The sequence below is a fragment of the Poromitra crassiceps genome, assembly GCF_964638095.1.
Source record: "Poromitra crassiceps genome assembly, chromosome: 15".
In the NCBI taxonomy this organism is placed as follows: Eukaryota; Metazoa; Chordata; class Actinopteri; order Beryciformes; family Melamphaidae; genus Poromitra; species Poromitra crassiceps.
The window spans coordinates 6609609-6631829 of record NC_139634.1 but is presented as its reverse complement, the minus strand read 5'-3'; the positions used below and the strand labels follow the sequence as shown (position 1 = coordinate 6631829).

General features: G+C 50.5%; 1 protein-coding gene across 1 annotated transcript in view; it reads left to right on the top strand.

Annotated features, from left to right (window-relative positions):
• Nucleotides 1–20867, top strand: part of atrx (ATRX chromatin remodeler) — a 49871-nt gene extending 29004 nt beyond the window's left edge. The window contains exons 30-34 of the mRNA XM_083651337.1: nt 11290–11439; nt 13605–13721; nt 16411–16506; nt 17291–17419; nt 18638–20867. Coding sequence (XP_083507463.1) covers nt 11290–11439; nt 13605–13721; nt 16411–16506; nt 17291–17419; nt 18638–18865 — 720 coding nt within the window. The 3' untranslated portion in view covers nt 18866–20867. The remainder of the gene's footprint in view (nt 1–11289; nt 11440–13604; nt 13722–16410; nt 16507–17290; nt 17420–18637) is intronic.
• Nucleotides 20868–22221: the final 1354 nt, after the last annotated feature.

The window sequence follows — 22221 nt, the reverse complement described above, 5'->3', positions numbered from 1 at the left end:
GAAATGCTGCCCCCTATTAGTTTGGATCATGTGGCCAAATATGACACATTTAATTGCACTTTTAAAACTCAAACCACCCGGACCTTACAGACACCGGTTGATGTTTGTGGGTGAGAAGCCAACATGTGTATTTTCTATTTTCTAATCTTTGTCTCTCATCTGCCTTCCTATGCAGAGCTTGGTGGAGGGGAGGAAAATCAGTCAAGTCACCACTTGGTTGTCTTTCCTCTTCTGTCACCCTACAGAGCGTGCCCTCCTCCTCCCCTAGTTAGTCTCTTCTGTCACCCTACAGAGCGTGCCCTCCTCCTCCCCTAGTTAGTCTCTTCTGTCACCCTACAGAGCGTGCCCTCCTCCTCCCCTAGTTAGTCTCTTCTGTCACCCTACAGAGCGTGCCCTCCTCCTCCCCTAGTTAGTCTCTTCTGTCACCCTACAGAGCGTGCCCTCCTCCTCCCCTAGTTAGTCTCTTCTGTCACCCTACAGAGCGTGCCCTCCTCCTCCCCTAGTTAGTCTCTTCTGTCACCCTACAGAGCGTGCCCTCCTCCTCCCCTAGTTAGTCTCTTCTGTCACCCTACAGAGCGTGCCCTCCTCCTCCCCTAGTTAGTCTCTTCTGTCACCCTACAGAGCGTGCCCTCCTCCTCCCCTAGTTAGTCTCTTCTGTCACCCTACAGAGCGTGCCCTCCTCCTCCCCTAGTTAGTCTCTTCTGTCACCCTACAGAGCGTGCCCTCCTCCTCCCCTAGTTAGTCTCTTCTGTCACCCTACAGAGCGTGCCCTCCTCCTCCCCTAGTTAGTCTCTTCTGTCACCCTACAGAGCGTGCCCTCCTCCTCCCCTAGTTTGTCTCTTCTGTCACCCTACAGAGCGTGCCCTCCTCCTCCCCTAGTTAGTCTCTTCTGTCACCCTACAGAGCGTGCCCTCCTCCTCCCCTAGTTAGTCTCTTCTGTCACCCTACAGAGCGTGCCCTCCTCCTCCCCTAGTTAGTCTCTTCTGTCACCCTACAGAGCGTGCCCTCCTCCCCTAGTTAGCCTCCCTTAATGTCCTATTTCCGCTTAATGGTCGTCTCCCTCTCATCTTTCTCGCCCCGCGCTCCACCCCTCGCCTCCTCACCCCGTCCCGTCTCACGCCTTCCTTTCCACTTTTGCCCCCTTGCGTCTCTGCTGCGCTCCTCTGTTCCCCATCCGCTGTCCCCCCAACCCCACCCACCCACCACCTCCCTTTCCGACCTCCCTCTGCCATCTTCGGGGGCCATCTGTTACCCCCGCCCTGCCTCTGAACGTTCAAAGCCAGCTCAGTAAAGTTGTTTTTCTCCCCACCACCCCGTCCCCCCTCTGGTCTCCCCCGGCTGATGAAGGGTCATTATTTAAAGCCCTCTCTTAAAGATGTCCCTCCGCTCTTCAGAGAAACTAATTGGAGACAAAGGAAGCAGGCGCACTTCCCCCTAATGACAAAGAAGGTCTCCACGGCCCAGACATGAGATGTTACCCCTGCTACAACCCCCACCACCCACCCACTTCCTGTTCATACTTGCACCTAGCATGTGGCTACACGCACATTGGCCAGTGTGCCTTTTCCTTAGTCACATTGAATACAAACTCCTCTGATGGAGTGATCTCTTGCGCTGCCCGAGTATGTGTTGGGTTTGTTGCAGGAGACAGTGTGACTGTGCACCCCTGCAGGAGACAGTGTGACTGTGCACCCCTGCAGGAGACGGTGTGACTGTGCACCCCTGCAGGAGACAGTGTGCCTGTGCACCCCTGCAGGAGACAGTGTGACTGTGCACCCCTGCAGGAGACAGTGTGACTGTGCACCCCTGCAGGAGACAGTGTGACTGTGCACCCCTGCAGGAGACAGTGTGACTGTGCACCCCTGCAGGAGACAGTGTGACGGTGCACCCCTGCAGGAGACAGTGTGACGGTGCACCCCCGCAGGAGACAGTGTGACGGTGCACCCCTGCAGGAGACAGTGTGACTGTGCACCCCCGCAGGAGACAGTGTGACTGTGCACCCCCGCAGGAGACAGTGTGACTGTGCACCCCTGCAGGAGACAGTGTGACGGTGCACCCCTGCAGGAGACAGTGTGACTGCACCCCTGCAGGAGACAGTGTGACTGTGCACCCCTGCAGGAGACAGTGTGACTGCACCCCTGCAGGAGACAGTGTGACACTGCACCCCTGCAGGAGACAGTGTGACTGTGCACCCCTGCAGGAGACAGTGTGACTGTGCACCCCTGCAGGAGACAGTGTGACACTGCACCCCTGCAGGAGACAGTGTGACTGTGCACCCCTGCAGGAGACAGTGTGACTGTGCACCCCTGCAGGAGACAGTGTGACACTGCACCCCTGCAGGAGACAGTGTGACTGTGCACCCCTGCAGGAGACAGTGTGACTGTGCACCACTGATGACATGCTGGCAGAGGCTGTGGGCATAACTCACATGTGTGCTCTCAGCAGGTGATGGCTCATTAGGCCCTGTGTCAGGTACACTGAGCGGCTGCAGTAGAACTACAGTAGAGACAGAAGCAGACTGGAGAGGCTGCAGTAGAACTACAGTAGAGACAGAAGCAGACTGGAGAGGCTGCAGTAGAACTACAGTAGAGACAGGAACAGACTGGAGAGGCTGCAGTAGAACTACAGTAGAGACAGAAGCAGACTGGAGAGGCTGCAGTAGAACTACAGTAGAGACAGAAGCAGACTGGAGAGGCTGCAGTAGAACTACAGTAGAGACAGGAACAGACTGGAGAGGCTGCAGTAGAACTACAGTAGAGACAGGAACAGACTGGAGAGGCTGCAGTAGAACTACAGTAGAGACAGGAGCAGACTGGAGAGGCTGCAGTAGAACTACAGTAGAGACAGAAGCAGACTGGAGAGGCTGCAGTAGAACTACAGTAGAGACAGAAGCAGACTGGAGAGGCTGCAGTAGAACTACAGTAGAGACAGAAGCAGACTGGAGAGGCTGCAGTAGAACTATAGTAGAGACAGAAGCAGACTGGAGAGGCTGCAGTAGAACTACAGTAGAGACAGAAGCAGACTGGAGAGGCTGCAGTAGAACTACAGTAGAGACAGAAGCAGACTGGAGAGGCTGCAGTAGAACTACAGTAGAGACAGGAACAGACTGGAGAGGCTGCAGTAGAACTACAGTAGAGACAGGAACAGACTGGAGAGGCTGCAGTAGAACTACAGTAGAGACAGAAGCAGACTGGAGAGGCTGCAGTAGAACTACAGTAGAGACAGGAACAGACTGGAGAGGCTGCAGTAGAACTGCAGTAGAGACAGGAGCAGACTGGAGAGGCTGCAGTAGAACTACAGTAGAGACAGAAGCAGACTGGAGAGGCTGCAGTAGAACTACAGTAGAGACAGGAGGCATTATGGATCCAGGTTCTTCGTCCCTACGTATGTCCGTCCGTCCGTCCGATGTTCGTTAACGCGATATCTGAGGAACGCCTTGACGGAATTTCATCAAATTTGCCTCAAACATCCACTTAGACTCAAGGATGATCTGATTAGATTTTGGTGGTCAAAGGTCAATGTGACCTCTCGAACGCCATTTTCAAGCTTGTTAATGCGATATCTCACGAATGCCTTGACGGAGTTTCATCAAATTTGCCTCAAACATCGACTTGGACTCGAGGATGAACTGATTAGATTTGGATGGTTAAAGGTCAAAGTTCAAGGTCACTGTGACCTCACACACCCAATTTCCAAGCTCTCTTAACGCAACATGATCATCTTCTGATGAAGAGCATGTAGCTCGAAACGCGTCGCAACAATAAATCTGGAGAAAAGGAGCTCTGCGGTGTGCGAATAGTTTTTTATTCTTTTTGTCTCGTAACGCAACATCTCAGGAGCGCCTTGACGGAATTTCTTCCAATTTGCCTCAAATGGCGATTTGGACTCAAGAATGAACGAATGGCGGAGGCATAAATCCGCGGTGCGCTCGTTCTAGTTTACCATTTAGCTTTTTTCCCCACCTAGCACAGTTGCACCCTCTTACTGTCTATTCCTGCCCCCCGCCCCCCTCTGCCTGGCTGTCCCTTGCAGTGAGGCATCTTAAGAGATATACCCTCTCTGCCCCTGCTAGCCGAGGCTTGTTTTGATAGGAATGTGCTCTGTTTATTGTCTTTGTTTAGGCCTTTGTGACATGCGTGATTTTGTTTCTTTGTTCACTGACTGACAGCGAGATAAACCCGCTGACGTGCGCTGAAGGCCCTGAAGGCTGTAAAGACAACACGCTCCTGATGGCAGCAGTGGCCTTCCAGTGTGTCAGGCACAATGCCCAGAGTGAAGTGCCTCGCTGCGGGGAAAGGGTTCGGGAGCAGCCTCAGTGAGCTGATGTGTAGCTGGAGGGAGGGGGGGGGGGAGTAGACTTTTGACTGGCTATGTTTAGCTATTACAAATATCTCAGGCCCGTCGTTGCATTCCTGCTGTCGGGATCCTGCCTTGCACCCCCCCCCCCCTCCTCCTCTGTCGTCGTGGTTCAGGCACCTGTGCGTCAAAAGCCGTCTCTGGTCATCGTCTCCTGGGAAAAGGAGGAAATAAGTCGGGCGCTTTTGAGGACAGATCGACCACTGCTGGACAACTTAAAGGTACATCCAGCTATGTTTTTGTGTTAAAATAAGTGTTAAATGGCTCTATATCCTGACGGCAATCACTGAAATAGAGTGTTTGCTCAGTGACTTGAAACCTCCAACCCCCCCCACCCCCCCGCTGTCCTCTATCTCTCTCCTGTAGTCCTGCATGCAGGGCGGATGTATCTCCGCAACCGTATGTCAACTTTTCTCTGATTGGATAAAAATTGCCGCCGACTTCAAACTATCCAATCAGAGAAAATTTGACATTTTTCGGGAAACGGAAAGGTCAGATCGCGATGCCTAAAAGACTATATTTTTTCACCCCGAATCCAACGCCGCTATCTGTGAGTCTCTACGAGTTACGGTTGTGGAGATACGTCCGCCCTGCCTGCAGGACTACAGGAGAGAGATAGAGGACAGCGGGGGGGTTGGGGGTTTCAAGTCACTGAGCAAACTCTATTTCAGTGATTGCTGTCAGAATGTAGAGCCATTTAACACTTATTTTAGCACAAAAACATCGCTGAATGCACCTTTAAAAAAATAAAATAAAGCCTTTCTCCACCTGCATCTTACTCCTCCTCTCTGTCACCCCTCAACACTTACAATCACTTTCCCCATCATTCCCTCCTCCCCCCACCCCTTAAACCATTGATACCTGATGCAGCATTTGTGTGTGTATCCCTTTAAGACGGTCTTAAAGGGATACACACACAAATGCTGCATCAGGTATCAATGGGTTAAAGCCCTCCTGCGAGGTGTTTTTCACTCTTAGAGGGGTTTATTATCGCGGTAATGAGTGAAAAAAAACAAAAAAAAACATGACTACAGGGGTGTTTTTAACGCGTTCCCCCACACACACAATAAGCTGCAGTTTAGAAGCAGGAAATCGGGTTAACATGGTTGAGTGTGTTCTCAGCGAGCAGCGCATATCTGATAACGTAGCCAAAAAGCCTGGCCGCGTAGAACCCACAGCTATTAATGCGGGGGGGGGGGGGGGGGGGTGTTTAAATGCATTTTGAGCCTTCACACTTAAGCACCATCTCAAGTCTATTGGTGTTGTAGGCGTGGGTGCCGGTGCCAAGCTGTAAAGTCCCCTACGTGAGGCCCGCTTCTACATGAGGCCCGCTTCTATGTCCAGTCCTCCCATGTTTTCATCTTGGTGATGTGAGAGCTGCCTCCCCGTTCAAAAGCGCTTTACATCATTTATGGCCCGCTGGCAACGTCAGCCGCTTTCATAATATACACATACAAGAATTTGGCTTAAGGAGAACATAAATTGTTCTCTCAACGGAAAGAATATAAAGGTTTTTGATATAATGTTTAAATGTCATGGCGTGTTGGATGCCTAGTTGGATTAGTATAGCAATTCTTGCGCCCCTTTCTTCTCCTCGTTCAGTGGTCAGCTCTGAGCCAACATTTCCAGCGCGGAGCATGCTTTACATTAATAGTGCATTTGCCGAGCCTTTGTCCAATAAAAGGCACTTTCCGTGCAGACGTGCGCCTCAGAATCAAAATGGCAGATTATCAGCCCCCCCCCCGCACCACCACCCATCCCGTGAGAGCGCTGCTGTTTACGCAGATTGGTTGGTTTGTAATGAAGAGAGTCCTCAGACTCCATCTTGACGCTCTCTGCTGCCAAATGCCCAAATTCTTTCCCAGATTTCGCTCCTCCGAAATAACTCTCTCTCCCTGTCCCCTCTCTGAGGACTCTCTCTCCCTGTCCCCTGTTCTGTCTCAGAGGGTCCCTGTCCCCTGTTCTCTCTCAGAGGGGGGTCTCTCCCTGTCCCCTGTTCTGTCTCAGAGGGTCCCTGTCCCCTGTTCTCTCTCAGAGGGGGGTCTCTCCCTGTCCCCTGTTCTGTCTCAGAGGGTAACTCTCTCTCCCTGTCCCCTGTTCTCTCTCAGAGGGTCCCTGTCCCCTGTTCTCTCTCAGAGGGGGGTCTCTCCCTGTCCCCTGTTCTGTCTCAGAGGGTAACTCTCTCTCCCTGTCCCCTGTTCTCTCTCAGAGGGTAACTCTCTCTCCCTGTCCCCTGTTCTGTCTCAGAGGGTCCCTGTCCCCTGTTCTCTCTCAGAGGGTCCCTGTCCCCTGTTCTCTCTCAGAGGGGGGTCTCTCCCTGTCCCCTGTTCTGTCTCAGAGGGGGGGAGTCTCTCCCTGTCCCCTGTTCTCTCTCAGAGGGTAACTCTCTCTCCCTGTCCCCTGTTCTGTCTCAGAGGGGGGTCTCTCCCTGTCCCCTGTTCTCTCTCAGAGGGTAACTCTCTCTCCCTGTCCCCTGTTCTCTCTCAGAGGGTAACTCTCTCTCCCTGTCCCCTGTTCTCTCTCAGAGGGTAACTCTCTCTCCCTGTCCCCTGTTCTCTCTCAGAGGGGATAACTCTCTCTCCCTGTCCCCTGTTCTCTCTCAGAGGGGGGGAGTAGAAGTGCAGTTGAGTGGGGTAATTTACCTCTTTCCCCTCTGAGCATCTGCCCACCCAGCATCTCTCTCTCTCTCTGTGCCCCATGCAGTAAAGCCTCTCTCTCTCTCTCTCTCTGCCCCATGCAGTAAAGCCTCTCTCTCTCTCTCTCTCTCTCTCTCTCTCTCTCTCTCTGCCCCGTGCAGTAAAGCGATAGGCTTTACCCTCCAGCTCCTTAAGGATGACAATAGTCCAGGTCAGATTACCTACCATCATTAGCGCTGGCTCAGAACACACACACACAGACACAGCGCAGCAGTCCAGGAGGACCGGGAGATGGACTGGACCACCCCAGAGCCCGTTGCTGGTGGGGATTACTCAGGCATCCCAGAATGCACTGGGCTCCAGGGGGGGGGGAAGCGTCTGTACTGTCATTTGACCTGCAGCTCCACTGACCCGTTACCAGGCCCAAAGTCAAGAGCGCTCCTCTTTCCTGCAAATTCAATTTGATGGTCAAATTTACACACGCACACACGCGCACGCACACACGCACGCACACACACACACACACACACACACACACACACACACGCGCGCGCGCACACACACGCACACGCACACACACTCACACACTTATCGTGCGAGGATCATCGAAGCTAGACGTCACTCCACATTGTAGTGACATCTAGCTTTGCTAGTTGTAAGCTTGGACTACTTTTTTTTAGGCTTAGCTTTAGCTCTTGTCCTGAGCGAGGCACCGTCTCTTTACAGGACGTCCTGTGTGTGAACAGCAGGTCGGCCTCACGAGCTGCTCTCCCAACTCTGAGGCGGATGAGATATGAATTCAGATAGTGGTGTCGGCAGCGCACCAATTTAAAGTCTGGCAGAAAGTGACAACTCGTTAGCAAATCTTTACTTTACATCTGAAAGTTTCAAGGTATCAGTTGGAAGTATGGATGTCAAAATCTGGACGCTGCCATAATTGTATACGTTACCACCCGCGCCATCATCAGCTGTAGCGCGTGCTCCGATCGCGACCTTTCTTTTACCTCGTTGCTTTTCCTACACTGGCCGAGCAGAACCGTGCGGATGCCTCGTGTGTGTGTGTGTCTGTGTCTGTGTGTGTGTGTGTGTGTGTGTGTGTGTGTGTGTGTGTGTGCGAGTCGGGCCAACAGGTTCTTCTGTGCTTTGATGTCCTAATGAGTGAGCGGAGCAGCAGTGGAGAGCTACCTGTGCCTCTCTGCTCCAGCATGGTGGCCTGGTTGGAGAGGGGCTGCCTGTGCCTCTCTGCTCCAGCATGGTGGCCTGGTTGGAGAGGGGCTGCTTGTGCCTCTCTGCTCCAGCATGGTGGCCTGGTTGGAGAGGGGCTGCCTGTGCCTCTCTGCTCCAGCATGGTGGCCTGGTTGGAGAGGGGCTGCCTGTGCCTCTCTGCTCCAGCATGGTGGCCTGGTTGGAGAGGGGCTGCCTGTGCCTCTCTGCTCCAGCATGGTGGCCTGGTTGGAGAGGGGCTGCCTGTGCCTCTCTGCTCCAGCATGGTGGCCTGGTTGGAGAGGGGCTGCTTGTGCCTCTCTGCTCCAGCATGGTGGCCTGGTTGGAGAGGGGCTGCCTGTGCCTCTCTGCTCCAGCATGGTGGCCTGGTTGGAGAGGGGCTGCCTGTGCCTCTCTGCTCCAGCATGGTGGCCTGGTTGGAGAGGGGCTGCCTGTGCCTCTCTGCTCCAGCATGGTGGCCTGGTTGGAGAGGGGCTGCCTGTGCCTCTCTGCTCCAGCATGGTGGCCTGGTTGGAGAGAGGCTGCCTGTGCCTCTCTGCTCCAGCATGGTGGCCTGGTTGGAGAGGGGCTGCCTGTGCCTCTCTGCTCCAGCATGGTGGCCTGGTTGGAGAGGGGCTGCCTGTGCCTCTCTGCTCCAGCATGGTGGCCTGGTTGGAGAGGGGCTGCTTGTGCCTCTCTGCTCCAGCATGGTGGCCTGGTTGGAGAGGGGCTGCTTGTGCCTCTCTGCTCCAGCATGGTGGCCTGGTTGGAGAGGGGCTGCTTGTGCCTCTCTGCTCCAGCATGGTGGCCTGGTTGGAGAGGGGCTGCCTGTGCCTCTCTGCTCCAGCATGGTGGCCTGGTTGGAGAGGGGCTGCCTGTGCCTCTCTGCTCCAGCATGGTGGCCTGGTTGGAGAGGGGCTGCTTGTGCCTCTCTGCTCCAGCATGGTGGCCTGGTTGGAGAGGGGCTGCTTGTGCCTCTCTGCTCCAGCATGGTGGCCTGGTTGGAGAGGGGCTGCCTGTGCCTCTCTGCTCCAGCATGGTGGCCTGGTTGGAGAGGGGCTGCCTGTGCCTCTCTGCTCCAGCATGGTGGCCTGGTTGGAGAGGGGCTGCCTGTGCCTCTCTGCTCCAGCATGGTGGCCTGGTTGGAGAGGGGCTGCCTGTGCCTCTCTGCTCCAGCATGGTGGCCTGGTTGGAGAGGGGCTGCCTGTGCCTCTCTGCTCCAGCATGGTGGCCTGGTTGGAGAGGGGCTGCCTGTGCCTCTCTGCTCCAGCATGGTGGCCTGGTTGGAGAGGGGCTGCCTGTGCCTCTCTGCTCCAGCATGGTGGCCTGGTTGGAGAGGGGCTGCCTGTGCCTCTCTGCTCCAGCATGGTGGCCTGGTTGGAGAGGGGCTGCCTGTGCCTCTCTGCTCCAGCATGGTGGCCTGGTTGGAGAGGGGCTGCCTGTGCCTCTCTGCTCCAGCATGGTGGCCTGGTTGGAGAGGGGCTGCCTGTGCCTCTCTGCTCCAGCATGGTGGCCTGGTTGGAGAGGGGCTGCCTGTGCCTCTCTGCTCCAGCATGGTGGCCTGGTTGGAGAGGGGCTGCCTGTGCCTCTCTGCTCCAGCATGGTGGCCTGGTTGGAGAGGGGCTGCCTGTGCCTCTCTGCTCCAGCATGGTGGCCTGGTTGGAGAGGGGCTGCCTGTGCCTCTCTGCTCCAGCATGGTGGCCTGGTTGTGTCCTGATTGTCTTCCTCCTCACCGCCACATGTTTCTGTTTTCCAGCCATCAGACTCACTTAGATTGGGTCCAGGCCCGCGAGTGTTGCGGGCCCATCGGCATGCGGCGCTGTGTGGAGCGCTGTGTGGAATGACCTCAGCTCGGCCCGTTTCGCCCCTACCTGCTTCAGCCACCTTATCTCTCTCTCTCTCTCTCTCTAAAAATAGTGCCTTGTGTAGTTTGCTAGCGGCGCTTTTCTCTCCCCTTCGTCGGATCCAGTTTCACTCGGTCCGGCCCCGGTGTTTATTTTCTGTTTATCCAACGCAGGTTCGCAATCACTGCTTAATTTCTTCGTCTGGTGTTTCTCTCCCGTTTTCCTTCTTGTTTTCCCTTAACGTCGATGACGTCTGTGATTAATTTTGTTTGTAGCGTCGAACTCATTGTCACTGTTCAAAGTCGGCGGGGCAGAGGAGGCGGGACCGTTAGAGCAGAGCCCTCTGTCGATTGGCCCGTGCGGAGGCTAGCGACGGCGCGCTCGCACGGTGTCGTTTCCCAGATTGCAGAGTGAAGCTCCAGTTGAATGTAAAGCTCAGGCGAGACAAAGAAAAGCAAACACAAGCCACAGAGAGAGTAATTTAAAGCACGTTTGTGTGACCGGGGCCTGGCCCGGCTCTCCATTTTACTCAGGTATTGTTTTCAATAACAATGTTGTCATGGAAACCTGAGTCACATGGAGGCGTCTGATTTTCTTTCTTTCTCTCTGGTCCAAACTCTTCTTAACTGGACCTTTTACCTGCCTTTCCATTTTGATTTTGATTTTCCTTTTGGTATAATCAGTTGTCTTAGGTGTTGATGCTAAGGCCGTGGCCACACTGATCCGTCAGAAAATTGCCTGAGTTATAAAGCGGATAGATAGATATGTCCGTTGCGTTGTTTTTGTACCGTATGGGCATTAGCTAATAGCTGTTAGGTGTGAGCTAACTGTGTGCTAACTGTTTGCCAGGCTCAAAACGCTGCCCGTAATAACTTTTAAACCAGTTTGAGTCACACTCTTTCCATAAAGCCCACCAGCTTTGAGTTTTGATATTAGAACAATATTGTGGCTCTAAAAGAACGTTTGACAGAGATGCGGGCGACTGTCATGGCGGCGATTCTGTTTCCGGTATTTCCGAGGACGGTAACGAATCCGTCCGTCGAGGAAAAAGTTCAGCCCCCTTTGAACTTTGGGTTTGGTGAACTTTTCCGCCTGTTTGAAGTGACCTATACCGTGTGTGTTATTGCTGTACAACATCATCTGAAGCGCTGCCTCTCAGGTGGCCAGGCTGGGGACGTCTCCAGGGTTCTCCTCTCCCTCCCCCTCTTAATGATGACCTCTAACCCCTTGTGTCTTTCTCGTCACTCTAGGATCCCTTCCTGGCGGAGATGCTGCAGTCCAACAAGGACCAGATTGTGTGCTACCACGAACACGAGTCCCTGCTGGACCACAAGGAGGAGGAGGCCCTGAGCGAGGAGGACCGCAAGGCCGCCTGGGCTGAGTATGAGGCCGAGAAGAAGGTAGGCAAAAAGAAAAACGACACCAACCGGAGCCACGTTTCAAAGGCAGATGATCATGCACACTTCTTCTCCCTCGTTTCCGCCTCTGTCCGTATCGCTGACATCTAATCGGTGCGTTTGTCACGATGTGTGAATGAGAGCGTTGTACAACGTGTAATCCTCTCGTCACTTAAGAGTGAGCAGGTGACAGGGGCTCTCTCCCCCTAAGTCTTAGGCTCCATGTCGCAGCTCGGCCCAGTCAGAGAGAGTGCTGCTCACTGTTAGTATTCAGGTCCACAGAGGAGGGAGGGACACCTCTGTCTTTGGTTCTGTCTGCGTTACACCCTTTTCCTCCTACCCCCCCCCCCCCCCCCTCTCTCTCTCCTCGTGCCTCCATTGTCCCTCCCATCTTCTCTCCTTTCTTCTAGGACAAATCGATGGGTAATTAGTTGGGTTTATTTGGAGTGGTGGATGAGGAGCTGCTGTAACGGAGCAGGTCCCCCCCCCCCCCCCCCCTGTGTAATCCTAGAGTCTAATTCACTCTAATGATTATTTTTCCAACAAACTCTCCCTCCTCTGCCCTCTGTGTGCCTTAAGCAGCTTTTCCCTCCGGCTCGTCTGCTCTTTAAAGAGAACAGAGGCTGCTCGGCCCGTAGGAAAAACAATGGCACCGCGGGCCAGCGTGAGGGTTTGGATCGCACTGACACACCGCTGCCAAACCCAGTAGAGTGCAAAAGAAGAGGTCGTACACTGAAGATCTGATGTTGTCACGTGCATCAAAGAAAGCTTCAGAGCAGAGATCTGATGTAGTCACGTGCATCAAAGAAAGCTTCAGAGCAGAGATCTGATGTAGTCACGTGCATCAAAGAAAGCTTCAGAGCAGAGATCTGATGTAGTCACGTGCATCAAAGAAAGCTTCAGAGCAGAGATCTGATGTAGTCACGTGCATCAAAGAAAGCTTCAGAGCAGAGATCTGATGTAGTCACGTGCATCAAAGAAAGCTTCAGAGCAGAGATCTGATGTAGTCACGTGCATCAAAGAACGCTTCAGGGCAGAGATCTGATGTAGTCACTTGCATCAAAGAAAGCTTCAGAGCAGAGATCTGATGTAGTCACGTGCATCAAAGAACGCTTCAGGGCAGAGATCTGATGTAGTCACGTGCGTCAAAGAAAGCTTCAGAGCAGAGAGGTCAGAATATACAGTGGAACATGACCCTCCTTCTGTTTCTGTCTTCACAAATGAAGTATTGGTCATATGTGACTCGGTAAAGTTGTGTGTGTGTGTGTGTGTGTGCCTGCGTGCATTTGCAAGTCAGGAAATGGGAAAAACGCTGAGAAAGTGATCAGGCGCCCAAAACGAAACTGAACCCAGGAGCCCTCGGTCTCGCCGGGGATGACTTCAGCCCCGCCCAGACCTCAGCAAGACTCCTGCCATCAATTCTGCTTTCAGACAAGACATCAAGTTCTGGAAATAAGGCCCGTCTGGACCCGTGTCTGTATCTGAGGTTTCAGTTGAAGTCCCAGAGTGTCTACGTAATAGTTGCCATTCCTGTCTGTGTGTGTGTGTGTGTGTGTGTGTGTGGGGACACATGAGTGCGTGCATTTGTGGTTGTTTTGAGCTTTTGGACTGTTTGGGCTTGCACACCTGTGTCTGACCACCAGGTCCAAAGACCCCCACCACCTCCCCACACACACACACACACACCTACATACCGGATGGCCAGATTACAGGGCACGGGCAAAACCATCTGCAGCAGAGGCTCAATTACACACAAACAGCGACATCCTGCTGGCCTTTACTGGGACAAGACTGTTTACTTCATGTCACTTCTCTCTCACACACAAACGTCTCCTACGAGAAGACCAGGCCAAGACTGAGAGAGCAACAAAGGTATCCGTGTGCAGACAAGAGTTGAAGGCTCCGTTTTGTCCCGATAGGTCTCCGAGCATGAACCAAGAAGCACCAAACTTGTTGAGGAGAAAAGCTCAGGGGGTTCCCGGTCATAGTAAGATTAGGTTTGAGCAGAGAAGTCAGCGAGCCAGGCGTGTCCCCTCTGCTCAGTCACAGGCGATGGGGCGTACAGTCGTCTCCCCAGCATGCCCTTGGTGGCTCTTAACACCTCCCTGAATGATGTGTACTAATCCAGCTTTTGGTGGTGGGGGGGCGGCGTATGTTTCATCTCTCAGGGTCTGTCCATGAGGGCCAGCTACCCGGGCCTGTACCCAGGGGCCCAGATGGACGGCGGCCCCGGCTACGCCTTCAACATGACGGCTTTGGCCGGCATGAACAACCAGCAGCTGGAGGTAAGTAATGAGCTCCACATGCCCCCCGCCCCCCCTCCCCTCTTACCCCCCACGCCATGGAGCCCCACATTCCACAGAGCCCACTGCTAATTGTGACAACAGTCTGCTAGATGGCCGGTCCGGCTCTGCCCAACGCTTTGTAGTGTCCGGACTGTGCCAGCTGCTATTTATACATGGTGGCACGTCCAACTGGGGGGGGGAGGGGCAAGAAGGAATGTCTGTTTGTTTTTCTGTGATGAGGACAGATTATGGTGGGGAAAAAAAAATTATATAGTGTTTTTATGGTAGGGGTGCTCCAAAAAAATCGATTCTGAAAGGATCGCGATTCTTAACACATTGAGTGCCAGCCACTTTTGGAGAACGGACGCTCCCAGTGCCAGAGTTTCAGAGCGTTTTCAGTGATTTCTCGAGGCCCACAGAATATTGTGTGATATTACTATGTAAACACCGAACACGCACAAAGAACGAGGAGACTCTCTTCTATCATCTGCAAAAAAAAGGTTATTGATCCCATTTTCCGTTCTTTAGTTATGAGCCGGAGAAGATAGCTTGATTTAGCCAAAAACAGCAATTTTTTTCTTGAAGCTGAGATAATGAGCCTTTTGTGAAATTAAACATTTCAAGCACATCATTGACTCTGAAGCTAATATTTTCTGATATAATGACACCTCAAAAATAATTTCCTTCAATAAAAGAGTGAAAACAAAGGAATTTTGTTTGGCCAAATAATATGTTTTAGCTGCAACCAGCAGTGCTGGCCCCTGCGTGCGCAGACCCTACACCTTCTTGCTGGTCTTGATTTACTGCTGGTGGGCATCAGATAGCCTATTCTAGCTTGTTTGCTCTCTATGCATCGAGCCTGCTGCCTGGGTGTGTGTGTACTGTCAATGGTTGTATGCTGTTAGTGCCCTGCGTGCCCCACCCCCCTCCTCCTCCTCCGTGGTGGGAGGAGTGTCTCTGCTGCGGTTTGCTCTGAGTTTGATTTGCACTGAAAAGTCCGCTGCATCCCCCCGCTTTTTTACAGCGTGTCCTCGGCTCCCAGCTGAGAATAATGTAACTTTTCAGAAAGACGCTGGTGTCGCCGTGTCGGCAACTAAATCATATGGATGGACTATCGCAGCGGACACGGATGGGGCTCAATTGTGGCAGCAGATGACTGCTGTTCACAGGCACAGCTAACGTTATGCTTCAAGCATATCGATGCGATTTCCGTATTCCGTTTCCTCATGACTTCTTCTCTCTTTTCTCCTGGCCTTTGTCTAATCGGGAGGGCACTGTCGCAACTAAGGGTTCTGTAAAATAGGTTAGACACATTCAATAGCTCCCATATTGTAAGAGGCGATGTAAGAGGCTTAGATCGACATCCCCCCGTCAAAATATGAATTTGGAGTTATTGACGCCATTTGGCGTCGCTGGCAGCCTACGGTAAATTTCTCCTGGCGCCATTTGGCGTCGCTGGCACTCAATGTGTTAATGCCACGATTCCTGAATCGATTCCAACCTCCCAAGAATCGATTCTTCTTTGTATTGTTAAAAAAAAAAAAAAAAAATTTTTTTACAGTGCACCTGAAGGCAACATGCAAGATACCGGCTGAATAAGTGTCCAAATGTTCATGTCATTTGTGTACTGTACTGCCACGGTGCCACCACCTCTTGCACTTAAGAACTCTGGTTAATGTATTGTAAATCCTTCTCAAAGTCTACAGATCCCCCCCAGCCTATAAATCCATCTTATCTGAAGAACATAAGGGGGGAGTTCCCCCCTAGTTTGCAAAATGAATTTAGGCCCTGACTGTAATACTTCAGAAGTTGAATTTGAAGTTCAGCATTAATACATTTGTCATTTTTTGTCTTAGATTTACCTTTGTGTGTTATTGCAATATAAAACTACATAATTGAGAATTGATTCTAGATTCTGGAATCGAGAATCGTTGGAATCGAGAATCGTTGGAATCGAGAATCGATTCTGGAATCGGATCGTGACCCCAGGAATCGGAATCGGATCAGATCCTGGCTTAGCCGGATCGGAGCACCCCTAATGGACATTGTGTTGTCATGATGGCGTCTGTGTGTCTCTCTGTATAGACACATTCTTGTAAGCAGCATAACTCAAAAACAATACATCATAAGACACTTCATACTTACAACCACAGGTTCCCGGCCCGCTGTAGAGTAGAATCAGTACATGATCCGATTAGACCTCAGAGAACCTCGTTGCATAAACGTGTATATTGAAGGGGGGGAAATGGTTTTCTTCAAACTACTATAACTCCTTAATGCGTTCATAATTATATCATAGCAGTGTTCATATTAATAGCAGCCGTATGTTATGTGATGACGAGTATGTTGACGTGGAAATATTTACTAATGAATGACCTTCATCTGTGACATTATATTCGTGCAACTGGTTATGTTTAATGTGTCCTGGTGTTTATGGTGGGATATTAAGACATCTTAACCCATTGATACCTGATGCAGCATTTGCGTGTATATCCCTCATTTGTGTGTGTATCCCTTTAAGACCGCGGTTCGCGGTCTTAAAGGGATACACACACAAATGCTGCCTCAGGTATCAATGGGTTAAGTCAACTTAAGTGCCTCTTGTTTTTAATGCACGTGCTTAAAAGTTGTCCTTGTTGTTCATGTGCTTACAGGACCTTATAAACTTTCTTGTTCCATGTGCTTGCAGGACCTTATAAACCAGGGTCGCCAGAGAGTCATTGAAGCAACAAATCAATTGAAGACGGTCCCACGGGAGTCACTGGAAGACACTATTGCCAGAGCGGTGAGTATACACCGTGTCAGTGGCTTCACCAAGGAACTAGTCTACATTTGCATCGTAGGACAACCCTACATAATGCATGTGGGCTAGATTCCAAAATCTTCCATGAAGTCGCTACTCGTGATTTTTTAGCTCTCTGCAATTGTACTGGAACAATTTGCAAACGGGGAGTGTTAAGCCCAATTTATGCTTTGTCTGGCGACACTTTTGAAACGGTCGCCGACAGAAATGAGGACTTGAGTCGACACTTTCAAGTGTCGGCGAGCAGCAGTGTCTGCTACCTGGTGAAATGTCTAGTGTCGCTGACTACGTCACGATGTGTCGCGCAAGTGTGATTGGCTATATAGACGGCACGCGCTTGACTTCCTTGTTTTGGTTTTCGCTCGATTGAAATGAATGAACGTGTCCCCGCTATTTTTATCAGCCTGTCCTTGATGTACGACTTCGTGAAAATCACAAAGAACATTGTGACCAATTTCCCAGAGAGAGAGGAGGTGAGTTGTGTGTCGTTTATATGCGGCTGCAGCCAAGTACGTTACAACTTGCCTCCGAGGTGGTTTCACTGTGCGTTCCCTCTCTTCTCTTGGCTGTCTGCGTTCGGGTGTCACGTGACCCGTTGAACCGAGGCGAACGTTCACTGAAGTATCAATGCAACACCACGAGCGACACTTTGTTTTTTCGTCTGCGACCATGTGCTGAGCGACACTTTCTAATAAGTATAAATTAAGCTTTAGAGTTGTGTTGATGGTTTAACTTCTGCAAACTGTTTCCTCTTTCCGTTTCCCAGTGGAAGGAGAACCCAAACCTTACAGAGCAACAGGTCCAGTCGGTGGCTCTGGGACGACAGGCCACCTGGGAGGTGGAGATCAAGCGCAGGGAAGCCGTTTACAGGGACACTCTCAACAAGCAGCAGGCGGTAAGACCCAGGGCGGGGGGGAAGTGGCTGGTCATTTAATTTAATTTAATTTAAATTAAAAAAACATTTAATTTAATATTCAGGCACCACCATCTTTTTACCTGCCAACTAGGTTTTTAGAATATGACATCCAAATGATAGTCGTGGTGGTGGTGGCTCGTAGTAACTGGCTGTTAGGGGAGTGAATTGACCTCTGGCCGCATTTGGCTGATGAACGTTTTCCAGTTTGGTAAGCGCGAAGCAAAGTGTGACCTCTTCAAACCTCCGCCTTAACCTTTACTACAACCCAGCCGTAAAGCTGGTGTCAGGCATTTCCTCAAAACACCACTATGTGTTAGGGATAACCGGCTAACCGGATATTAAAATCATAACCGTTTAGAAAAAACAATAACCGACTACACGTCTGCGTCACATCAGCTGTTGGCTGTACCTTTAAGACGGGCAGCTTTACGACAAGTCTGCCCTGCTGGAAAGTGGTGTGGTTGTAATTGTAAACATGGAGCCAGTGTGACCGCCTGAAAATAAAAGGTTTAACCGTTACGTCGTGGTCCACGAGTTATTAAACGTAACACCGGTGACGAGGATGATGGATTCTCTGCTCTCACCTCCGTCTCTCCCCGTTCCTCGCCCTGCCTGGCGAGCCTCCGATCCCCGTGGGTTCGCCGGAATGAATCCTTTGAAACGTTCATACTAGAGCTAGCTAGCTGATGCTAACTTTGAAACGTTCATACTAGGGCTAGCTAGCTGATGCTAACGTTGAAACGTTCATACTAGGGCTAGCTAGCTGATGCTAACGTTGAAACGTTCATACTAGGGCTAGCTAGCTGATGCTAACGTTGAAAGGAAGAAAGTCCTGCTGATATTTCAGCTTTTCCGGTGTAGAGCAAACGTCCATCCCAAGACTTCATTATGCAGTTATCTGTTTATAGAGACACCTACAAAAATGATCCATCGATTAAACTCCAACTATATTCTCATGTCAATCGGACTTTAAACAATAACCGCAGCACACGGAAGCGGAAGTCCACTCTACACCGGAACCCCCGAAATATCGGCCGTCTGTCCCAGAGTCTTATTAGTGTTATTAGTCGTCAGATACACCACTTGGTAAAGCTCAACTTCCACACCTTGCCATGGTTTTGCGGGTCTTCCATCTTACAAAGTACTGGTCAGCTGGTCTTAACCCTGTCCATCCCTCTCTCTCCCTCTTTGCCTCAGCTGATGATGTACGTGCAGAAGGTGATCACCAACAGGAAGGTGCAGGAGCAGCAGCTGGCCATGGCCAACCAGGCCACCTACCTGAACCAGTTGGCCATGCAGAACGGCATGGTGGGACCTCAGGGGCTCAGCCACATGGAGCTGCTGAACCTTTACCAGCGTCTCCACGGCCAGAACCAAGCCAACCAAGCCATGCACATGAATCCCGGGCCCTCCAAGGGCCACTAGGTCAGCGGACTCTTCCCACACCCGCCCCACCCCACCTAGCTGGCTCTGACAGTGGCCCAGTCCAAGCGAGGCCCTGCTCCTCACCGCTCACTATGAAACCTGCTTTTGAGCCAATCTGCTTCACAGCCCCGTCTGGTCCAAAGCATTCTGGTTCAGCTCAGTCTGGTTGAAGGTGATACACCAAGCAGAGAGGGCTGCAGTATTGAGACTAGGCCGCTGTCTGCCGGAGCCGCACGTGGGGACGGACTGATCTCAGCAAAACCCTCTGTCCTTCCTTCTCTAGTTCTTAGTCACTGAGAGGAGGAGGTGCAAAGTAATGTGTAAATGACTGAATGAAGGGGGTCTATTAGCAATTTCATCTGAAATTCTTGTATATACCGCCTTAATGTTATTCCACTTCTATATCTTCATTTTTCATGTATTTAAGGAAAACCAAGTTTTACCCCCAATGCTTTCAAGCATTGTATCGTTTTCCCCTTAAAGGAGGGTTTTGCTGATTATTTAAACTCGGTTGTTTTTTATACAGTTTAAAATGCCTAACAAAACCTGAGTGGGACCAGTGTCATTGGTGACAGGATTCTATCGTGTAAAGATCTATATGCTTTATTCCCCCCAATAGATTCCTCCACCAGTATCTAGCTAGCGGAACAGCTGTTGTAGCTGCAAAGTCCTGCTCTTTTTGGGAGATAGAAAAATTGTCAAGAGAAAAAAAAAAGAAGGTATGGCCTTATATCAATTTCCTAAAAAAAACGTGTAAAGTTCTAAAATTTGAGAATTGTTGAAAATCTTTTCTATTATGCTTTTAGGCGTTGACATTAGTTGTTGCTGAACATTAAATGGAATGCTCGTGTCGTTCAAAACTGCCTGCCGGTTCCTATGACCTTTTTCTTTTGGTAACATCAATTTCTCGTTGTCAAGTGTTGTCTAGCATAGCACTGTGCGTCCTGTTCATGTTTCTGTTCCACTTGTGTTGCACCCGAGCCTGGGTGAATGACTGGGTCTCACAAAGCACAGCTCAGGTCAGCCAGGAGAGGGAAAAACCCAGAGCAATTCACCTTTTAAAGCGCTTTCAGGATGGGCTCAATACTAAAGACAAGAGAGCTGCAGTCGGTCCATCTGCCCTTTTCTTCACATTTTCTTCATGTGTCATATTAATGTGTTAAGATAAATACAAATACATAAAATGAGTATAAAACAGAAAAAGTTTAAATTTGCCATCACATTTCCCACTTTGATCAGTCCTTGATCACTCGGATATTTAAAAAATGTAGTTGCCCAAATTCTGGACTTTATTGCAAGTAGAAAAAAAAGGTTGATCTATTTATACAAATCTGGCAAGTAATGGACAGTCAGATTCCAATGAGGGTCTTACAGCAATTTGCTGTAAGACCCCCAGGGGGCCGTAGGCTGGGTTGCTGTCAGCAACCCAGCCTACGGCCCCTGTTTTCCCCTGACAGTCACCGTTTGTGAAGAGGATCCTGCTGAACACAAGTGACCACTCCCATAACCTTTTGTGAACCACACACCTTAGTCCATGCATTGAAGCGAAATCCTCATTCTAAATGGCGGCGATTTCTCGTTAAACCTCCAAAACTACGCCATCCCTGTGGTACTCTATACATCTGAATGGTTTGGTTAGCTTCTATACATCTGAATGGTTTGGTTAGCTGGCTGACTTATGTACTCTGCTTTGTGAGAAGCGGCCCCTGGACACTGTCCCACCAGGCAGGCCCCCTCAGACTACCTGTATTCTACTTTGGCACATCCTTGCTTCTAAACGCTTAAACTGGTGTAGCTGTTTGATGAGGAATATAACAATTTCTCATTAGGAGACTGTTGGCTCCTATGTTTGCACAAGGTGTATTTCATAAATGTAGAGAAACTTTCCTGCCCTCCTAAGAATGTTCTTATGTTAGCGAATTACACCATCTTGATTTGCCATTAATCTGGTCTATCTTGATTAAGTATTTAATATAACATTTAATAAAGTGACCAAAAGGATGACCACCTCCTGTTGTCGAGTCATTTGTTCAGAAGGACTTGCAATAGTTCATTGCTATGACTGCATATATAAAGGTGAATATTGGTAAGCTAAATACATGCTGTGTTGTGTGAGTATGAATTGGTATGAAGCCTATGATATCATGAAGGAGAACACACATCTGATCTTACTGTGTATTTTATTAGGCGTGAACCAAGAATTGAATTTCAAGAGGGATTTGCCAATGCTGATTAACTTATCGCTCATTTATGTTGGTCTTTCAGAAATTCCCATTATACACCTGCATGTGGAATATATAAAATTGAATTCAGACCTCCTGGTTGGTCTTTGAGGATCATGCCATCGGTAAACGAGCAATAAAATATTAGCTTAGCGTAAAATGAATAGTTGAAGCTAATACTGGTACGTCCTGATTTAACATCCCTGGATATGATACGCATTTCACACCCAGAGCACTATCTAAGCCGCCCTTTGTCCCGCTCTCTTCTCCCTTCAATCTTTCATCTATTTTCCCCTCTCTCTCCCGGTATTGTTTTCATTTCTCCGTCTGCCAGGGTTTTCCCCCTGCATGTCTTTGACTTTTCCATTCCCTCTCCCCCCCCCGGGGGAGCTTGCTCTCACAGCTTACAGATATCAGCCAGTGGAGAAACATTACAACTATTGCAGATGTTGAAATGTTGATCCCGTCCCCCTCTTAGCCGCAGATTACCACCCCTCCAGGTTTGCTGCACATCCCTGCTGGCTGGCTGGCTGGCTGGCTGTGTAGCGGGCAGCTGTTTCTGTCCGTTCAGACGGCTCCGGACCAGAATGCACTGCAGCGGAGCCTGTGAGCCCCCCCCCCCCCCGCCACCAACAACCAATCATTGCCCCTAAATCCACGCTGATGTGTAAAGCCAATTAGGGCCCGAGATCCAGTTGCATAAGGAATGTGATTTAGTACGGTGGATATAGGCTGAGTGAGACCGTGTAGAGACAGAGATGGGCCCTGTGCATACCACTTGGTAAAGGCTTTATGAGGGCTAATTGCCATGAGATTGTACGGGTGTTGTTCGCCTCTGGGAAAATGTCCTGCTGTATCCTTTTACCCCATTTGCTGCATGTCTTTTGGACAGGGGGACACATTTCCCAAAGGGTATTACTTTTAAAGACTTTACATTTGAGTCTCTTATTCATTCTGAGCCAGTCCCATAAGAGCCAGTGAGCCCAGTTGCACAAAGCACCTTAGGTTAAGATTTCCCTTAGGGTCCGAGTTAAGGTGTCCATAAAATAGAATCGGCTGCACAAAACACCCTTAAATCTTCTCCATAAGGTTAAACATTTTAAGGAAACCATAAGCACAAGATTTAAGGGTGTT